We start from the raw sequence: 8,230 nt of genomic DNA on the forward strand, positions 1-8,230 counted from the left end.
GAGCCAGAGGTGGCTCAAAATCGGCAAAGGACAAGGAGTCGTTTGTGCGGTTTTTAAGAGCTTGTTTGTCAAGCCCGCAAAAGGAAATTAAAAGTTTCTCGGCCCCTGGAAGTGTTGCGGGTGTGAAGTACGGGGCTCTGAAATCAGAGAATGAGGTACTTAAGGCCTCGGTGGCATTTGAAAAGGAGACCCGAAGCAAAGCGGAGTGTTGGCTCAGTGAGCTTTGAAGTGTAAATAAGCTGTTAGAGAGACGATGGGAGGAGCGTGTCAGAGAATTAGAGAAACAATGGGAGGTCTGCGATAATAAACCGCTTTTGAGTAAAAATGGACCGCTTTTGAGTAAAAATGGACTGCTTTTGAGTAAAAATGGACCGCTTTTGAGTAAAAATGGACTGCTTTTGGGTAAAAACGAACCGCTTTTGAGCAAAATTGAAAATAGTATTTCTTTTCTTCAGTTCCATGACTTTCTTTCTGCATCTCTATTTTAGTTCCCTATTACTATTCATTAACTTTTTCTTTATTTCCTTTTACCCCTGCTGCTTTTTTATACTTCTGATTTCTCTCTTTATTTTGCTCTCATTTCTTTTAATGATTTCTTGCCTTCCTTTTAGCGCTGCCACTTTTTAAATTTTTCTTTCTACATCAGCTTTTAGTTCGGTACCCCCATTTTTCAATCTCCCCCTTTATTTCCCCAATCTCTGTAGCTTTTAAAATATTCTCTCTCCACCCCTGTTTTAGTTTGCCATTGCTATATTGAAATTTTTCTCCTTATTTACTTAATCCCTTTCACTTTTAATATTTGCTGCCTACTTTTATCCAGTTCACTCTCTTTACTTTTAATTATGTCTTGTCTTAGTGACATCATTTTTGGGTTTTTTTTGCTCTATGGGCTAAACAGAATTAATTCTCTATTCCGTGATTTTACTTTTTAAATCTTTTCTGTTTAGACTGTGTTTTCTGAAACTCAGGGCATTTTTATCCAGGCAGAGCTTACTTTTAGGATGGATAGGCTTGATGTTTATAGTTACTGTTAGAAATGGTATGTAAATATGGCTCTTGCTTATGCTTTCTCATATGGAGACCAAGGTCACCGCCACATCCCAGGTGCTGTATTGAGGTTTTGCACATGGAGAGAGGAGCGGACAGGGCAGACAACCCAAACCTGACCAACAGGGTATTTCATCCCATATGTGTCATATGCAGTATAAAGCTGAGGGATCATGAGGGTCAAGGTCTCTTCTGTCACAGCCAATATCTGAGCAGGAATCTTTCAGTTTGTCTGCTTTTGATCCTGCTCCGTGCATTCCCAGGTCCAGCTCCCAGCTGCTGCTGAGCAGCACGAGTAGGGAAGGGATTGTCCCCCTGTGCTGGGCACTGGTGAGGCCACATTTCAAATCCTGGGCTCAGTTTTGGGCCCCAAAAAGGACATTGAGGGGCTGGAGTGTGGCCAGAGAAGAGCAACGGAGCTGGGGAGGAGTCTGGAGCAACCGAATGATGGGGAGCAGCTGAGGGAGCTGGGGAGGGTTAATTTCACACACACAGAATCACACAGAACCGCTCGGTTGGAAAAGACCTCGGAGATCATCACGTCCAACCGCTCCTGTCTACCCCCTAAACCATATCCCTAAGTACCTTGTCTACCCGCTCTTTAAATACATCCAGGGATGGTGACTCCACCACCTCCCTGGGCAGCCTGTTCCAGCTTCTGACGACCCTCTCAGTAAAGAACTTCCTCCTTCTCTCTAACCTGAACCTCCCTTGGCACAGCTTGGTGCCATTTCCCCTTTTTCTATCCCCCATAACCTGGGAGAAAAGACCAGCACCCACCTCTGGATGTATTTAAGGAGCGGGCAGATGAGGTACTTAAGGATATGGTTTAGTGGGTAGACAGAAACAGTTGGACATGATGATCTCAGTGGTCTTTTCCAACTGAGCGATTCTGTGATCTGTGCAGCTGGAAAGCAAAAAAATTATCCCATTTCCATGCAGGAAACCAGAAGCAAAAGTCATAATTTTTTATGTTGTGGAAAAGTGCCGAAAAACAACCAAAGTCAGTATTTTGGAATAGAAAAGAACCTCCTTTTTATATTATAGATAAGCAAATCCTGCTCTGAAATTTTGGGGAAAATTTGGGGTGAAAAGCTGGCAGTTTGAGAAGCATCGCTGGGAGGAGGGGGAAGTCCGTTATCCCGAGCGGATTTAAGCCCAGTTCCCCCAGTAAGTAGCACCCCTCTGTGGATGGGATAAACTGGTCCTGGTGATGGGTGAGTGCTCATCCTAAAAACGCTCGCAGAATTTAACTTTAGGACGTGCTGCCCTCCGGTGGCGGAGATGCGGTACTGCAGCTCTGACGCCGCGCATGCGCAGTTGCGCTCCCGGTGTTCGAGTACCGGCGGTGCACTCGTTGCTGCCTCCCGGTAAAGAAACCGGGTTGGTTTGGTGGTTGGACTCGATAATTTAAAGGTCTTTTCCAAGCAAAACCAAAACCGTTCTATGAAACACCACTGCAGCCCTCTGTGTGTGGGGTCAGTCCCGTGTTCTTGTGCCAGTCCCATAGGTGTTGCGTTGCTGTGAGAGGGTGTTTTGGCAGCGCCTCTACCAATGATGTATCTAAGAGGGGTGCAGCTCATGGCCCCGCTCCCAGTGCCTGTGGCCTCGACCCCAGTCCGGCTGCTCCAGACCCAACTCCAGCCCAAGAGCCAGGAACTCTTCAAGAACCAGCAGAAGAAACCTGGAGCAGAGAAAGGAGTGGGATGTGAGAAGGCGGCCAGAAGAAGCAGGGAAGTGAGCGTGCCCAAAGAGTTGTGGTAAATGAAGTTGAATCCAGTTGGCAGACCGGAGTCTCCCAGAGCTCAGTACTGGGCCACTTCTGTTTAATATCTTTATCAGTGAAATGGATGAGGGGATTGACTGCAATCTCAGTAAGTTTGCAGATGACACTAAGTTGGGTGGGAGTATTGATCTGCCTGAGGGTAGACACTATCTGCAGAGGGACCTGGCTAGGCTGGATCAATGGGCTTTGTGCTGGAAAACATTGGAAGAGCCCATGGAGAAGAAAGGAAAAGGAGGCGTCTGAGGCTGCGATGCAGAAGAACTTTATTGAGGCAAAAGAGTCAAAAGGCAGGAGTGTCAAGGGGAAAGGAGTTGATATGAGGTGCAAGTAGGGTGACATTCAGATGAGGTCCCTTGTGTGAGATAGATCTCGTATGAGCAGTGAGGACTTCGTGCCCCACAGTGGGAGCGGCACAGTGGAGGTCCCCGATGGTCTTTGTCTTGGGAGAAAGTGGTTGCATAGGAGAGTAGCAGAAGGGATGTTGCCAAGAAGGAAGTGGAAGAAGAGGAGGATGTCGATGTTTGCAGGCAGGACAGGCTGGCCCCCTTCACTGTTTGGTTTTCCCCTTGAGAGGAGGAGCCCTGGATTGCGAGCTTACATGTCAGCAATGGCCTAGAGGTACATCTCAATCCATGGCTTCCAAGGTGTGGATGGCTGGAGTCAGGGGTGGTGGCAAGGGCTCTTAGCAGGTGTAGCAGCCCCTTCTGCCACCAAAGCAACCCAGGCCTCCCAAGCCGTAGCCATAGCCAGAGCCGTAGCCAGAGCCAGAGGCAAAGAGCCAGAGCCATAGCCAGAGCCATAGCCATAGCCAAAGCCACCGAAGGAGATGGGCACTCCCTGGGCACTGAGGTTGTCACTGACGGCAGCGGATGCAGAGGATCCGACAGCGGTGCTCTGGGGGAAGGAGCTGAGGATGGGTCCTGGCAGAGTGACCAGCACAGCAGGAGGCTGGATGACAACGCGGGAGTCCTCACACTGCCTGACACAGGGCTCGTTGCAGCTGTTAGCCAGCGGGGTGGGTCCGCAGGGGCGGCAGATGTTGTAGCAGGCCATGTGTGTGGTGTGGAGGGCCCTGGAAGAGAGGGTGTTGCAGAGGAAGGTGTGAGCAGGGAGCATGGTAGTGGGGAGGTGTCAGGGCTGGTGAGGCTGGGGACAGAGCATGCTGGAAGAGAGGGACCAGGCGGGGCAGGAGAAGGAGGGGAAGGGGTTTCAGGCTCACCTTGTTGATGGCAGAGCTGAAGGCGTCAGGAGAAGTGTGTGAGGGAGACAGGCACTGGTCTGGCTTTTTATGCAGGTCCTCGAAGGGCGGGTCAGCCTTTTTGCTTGACTGCATTTTTCAGCAAGCAGCTGTTGCATGTCAGAGGCTGGCGAGTAATGAGGAGAGATGTATTACCCTTCCCACAATTCTGCAATTTCTTGTCCTCCTCTTGAGGACGTGTCCACTTGTCCCTGGCGGCAGCTTTTGAGTGAGAGTATTAGAGGGCAAAGTTGTTAATGTCATGTATAAGGACATTGGGCAGACATGACCACAGCGTAGGAGACGTGGGGTGGTGTCAGTGAGGTCATTGTGTGGCACCCATGTGGTGTGGTTTTTGGGTGCATTTGAAGAGGGACCACATGTCTTTCCTGCCTTTCAAGTCTTTTCTTGACTTTGCACATTTCCCAGGCATGAGGCTTCACCTCTTCCATTGCTTTCTGTCCCTGTCCGCCTTGTTACTACTTCACTATGTCTTTCATTGGCTCCGGCATCCAGTGCTTGATGTGGATCACCTTGCAAGGGCATGTTTGAGTGTCAGGTAAAGAATGTGTTGAGCCAGGGCCTTAAGGATGTTCAGTTCAGGAGCAAGGCCACAGAGTTTGGTGCATAGAAAGAGGATTTGGATTGCAGATAGCATTGGAGGTGAGCATGCTGCATCGGATGCGGAGCACCAGAAGGTGAATGGAAGTGGTCAACGTGCATTTGGGAAAGGGAAATCATGCTTGACATATCTCACTGTCTTCTTCTTTGAAGCAAGTGGGCATTGGATGAGGGGAACGAAGTGGATGTTGTTGAGCTGTACTTCAATGAAGCCCCTGTCAGTGTCACCCATTACATGCTCCTAGACCAGCTGAGAAAGCGTGGCTTGAAGAAGTGGCCAGTGAGGTGGATGGCAAAGGGGTTGAGTGGTGGAGTCCCCATTCCTGGGCAATTTCATGTCCTCCTCTAAAGGACGTGTCCAGTTGGCCCTGGCAGCAGCTTTTAATTGAGAGTATTAGAGGACAAAAGCTGGTGTTGTGACAGGGGAAGATGTGACCAAAATGTATGTGAGATCGGGTGTCACCAGTGAGGTCATGGCATGGTACTTGTGTGGTGTGGTTTTTGGATACGTTGTGAAGAGGGGCCACATTTCTTTGCTGCCTTTCAAGCCTTTTCATGGTTTTGCACGTTTGCCAGGCATGAGGCGCTGCCCCTTCCATCACTGTCATCAGAGGCATGGGTAAAAGTGTATTATCATGTCCAAGCTTGTTTTTGGTCCAGAGAAGGGGTCATTTCAAAGGGCTGTAAACCCTCCCCCACAGGCTGCCCTGTGGTTGTGCTGGTGGTTTTTTTGCGGGGGACACAGTCCCTAATTGACCCTCTGTGGCCCTTTTTAACTCAGTCCAATAGCCAGTTGTGCCCTGGCTTTGTGCTGGAGGAGGCTGGAAGAACCTGGTGAGAAGAGAAGAAGAGGAGGAGTCTGAAGCTGGGATGCAGAAGAAATTTATTGATGAAGAAAGGGCAAAAGTGTCAAGTGGAAAGGACCCGGTGTGAGGTCCAAGTAGGGCACAGTTCAGCCAAGGGCCCTTGAGTGATGATATCCTGTGAGAGCAACGAAGTCTTTGTGACCCGTGCTTGTAGCAGCACACTGGAGGTACCCAGTGGTCTTTGCCTTGTGGGAAATTTGTATCAGTGGAGAGTAGTAGCCATAGCAGAAGTGATGATACCAAGAAGGAAGAGAGAGAAGAGGAGGATGTCCATGTCTGCAGGCAGTCTAGGTTGGCCCACATACTAGCAATGGCCTAGAGGTGCGTCTCCTCAATCCATAGCATGGCTTTCAGAGTGTGGACAGCTGGTGTCAGGGGTGGAGGCAATGGCTCTTAGCAGGTGTAGCAGCCCCTTCTGCCCCCGCCGTAGCTGTAGCCGTAGCCAGAGCCATAGCCAAAGCCAAAGCCACCGGAGGAGATGGGCACTCCCTGGGAGCTGAGGTTGTCACCAACAGCAGCGGATGCGGAGGATCCGACAGTGGTGTTCTGGGGGAAGGAGCTGAGGATGGGTCCTGGCAGGGTGACCAGCACAGCAGGAGGCTGGATGACGACGCGGGAGTCCTCACACTGCCTGACACAGGGCTCGTTGCAGCTGTTAGCCAGCGGGGTGGGTCCGCAGGTGTTGCAGAGGTTGTTGCAGGCCATGTGTGTGGTGTGGAGGTGCCCTGGAAGAGAGGGTGTTGAGAAAATGGATGGGCATGGTAGTGGGGAGGGTCGGTGTTGCAGAGGGAGTGAGAGGGGAATGTGGCAGTGAGGAGGTGTCAGGGCTGGTGAGGCTGGGGACAGAGCATGCTGGAAGAGAGGGGTCAGGAGGGACAGAAATACGGGAAGGGGTTTCAGGTTCACCTTGTCGATGGCAGAGGAGAAGACGTCAGGAGAAGTGTGTGAAGGAGACAGACGCTGGTCTGGGTTTTTATGCTGATCCCTGAGGGGCGGGACAGACTTTGTGCATGACGGCATTTTTGCAGGGAGCAGCACTTCCATGCCAGAGCCAGGCCAGTAATGAAGAGGGGTGTGTTTTCCTTCCCACAATACTGCAATTTCCTGTCCTTTTCTTGAGGAAGTGTCTACTTGACCGTGGTGGCAGCTTTTGAGTGAGACAATTAGAGGGCAAAGTCCTGGTTTTGATGGTGTGTGAGAGGCCGGGCAGAAGGAGTGACCAAATCGAAGGAGAGGTGTGGTGTCGTCAGTGAGGTCATGGCATGGCACTCATGTGGTGTGGTTTTTGGGTGCATTTTGAAGAGGGGCCACAAATTTTTTTGCTGCCTTTCAAGTTTTTTCTTGTCTTTGCACATTTGCCAGGCATGAGGTGTTGCCCCTCGCATTGCGTTCTTCTCCTGTCCTCCTTACTACCAGATCATTAACCCTGTTGTTAGGCCTGGCCTTTAGTATCGGATGTGTCCTCTGGCTGTCTTGGTGTCCCTCCTACTGTGAGGTTTGTCAGGTGAGCAGTGCTTGTGACCGAGGAAGATGAAACAATGTATATGTTGGGTTTTAGCTTTGATAGAGTTAATTTTCCTTTAGGGTAGCCTGAGCTAGTGTTGAGTTTTTTCATAGCAACTAGGATGAGAATATATCTGAAATCTGTGCTGAGAATAATGTGATAACCCACCAATGTTTCAGTTGTTGCCAAGCAAGGTTTTCAATACTCCCAGGACTTTCTCTGCTTTCTGATGCTGTCTCTGTGTTTCCTTCTTGTTTTGGACAAGAAGCTGTGAGGAAACCCAGCCAGGACAGCTGACCCAAAGTGACCAAGGAGATCTTCCTTACCAACATCTGGGCCCCTCAGATCAAGAAGGACAAGGAAATGTTTGAAAAAGTGGCATCTCTGCCCAGGGTCTGGATGGGTGTCACTCAGCTGATGGTGAGTGATTGCATCACTTGTCTCCCTTGGTCTTATTCTCTCTTCATGTTTTCTTGTGTTCATTTTCATTGCCAGTTACTACCACAACTATTATTACTACTACTATTATTATTATTAGTTTTTATTATTATTATTAAATTTTATTCTAATCATTAAACTGTTCTTATCTCAAATCATGAGTTTTATCTTTTTCCTCTGATTCTTCCCTTCATCCCTCTGGGCAGGAGGAGTGATGGAGCAGCTACAGGTTCCTTAGTTGCTTCCTGGTTTAAACCAGAGGAGTAGAGAGGTGTGTTTTGCGACTGGATGTAAGTAAGTCCATGGGAACTGACACGTTGCACCCAGGAATGCTGAGGAAGCTGGATATGTTCTTGTGGTCACCTCCTAATTATTTTTTAAAGGCCATTAGTGGTGCCTGGAGCAATTCCTGATGTCTGGAAGAGAGCTCATAGCCCTCGTTTCTTGAAGAAGAGGCAGAATCTGGGAAGGTGGAGGCTGGTGAGGCTGCCCCTGTCCCCGCGGGTGATGGAGGAAGCCATGCTGGAAAGCAGGCCAAATGAAGGAAGGAAAGTGGATGGGGGAGTGCTTAGCGTGGATTTACAGTGGGAAATCAGACTTGATCAGCTGTCTTGATTTAAACCCAGCTGGCATCTACACACCTGGATGGGGGAGTGCTTAGCGTGGATTTACAGTGGGAAATCAGACTTGATCAGCTGTCTTGATTTAAACCCAGCTGGCATCTACACACC

General features: G+C 49.5%; 2 protein-coding genes across 2 annotated transcripts; both read right to left on the minus strand.

The window, feature by feature from the left end:
* Positions 1-3,515: 3,515 nt before the first annotated feature.
* LOC104535610 (feather keratin-like) lies at positions 3,516-3,886 on the minus strand. The gene is made up of 2 exons (XM_010191365.1): positions 3,612-3,886; positions 3,516-3,576 (listed from the first exon to the last, which is right to left on the minus strand). Exons 1-2 carry the CDS (start codon positions 3,884-3,886, stop codon positions 3,516-3,518), a joined length of 336 nt encoding a protein of 111 aa, XP_010189667.1.
* A 2,064-nt stretch (positions 3,887-5,950) lies between these two features.
* On the minus strand, positions 5,951-6,262 carry LOC104535227 (feather keratin 1-like). Its single transcript, XM_010191366.1, has one exon. It carries the CDS (start codon positions 6,260-6,262, stop codon positions 5,951-5,953), a length of 312 nt encoding a protein of 103 aa, XP_010189668.1.
* Positions 6,263-8,230: the final 1,968 nt, after the last annotated feature.

Source organism: Mesitornis unicolor, unplaced genomic scaffold (assembly GCF_000695765.1).
Source record: "Mesitornis unicolor isolate BGI_N332 unplaced genomic scaffold, ASM69576v1 scaffold15209, whole genome shotgun sequence".
Classification (NCBI taxonomy): Eukaryota; Metazoa; Chordata; class Aves; order Mesitornithiformes; family Mesitornithidae; genus Mesitornis; species Mesitornis unicolor.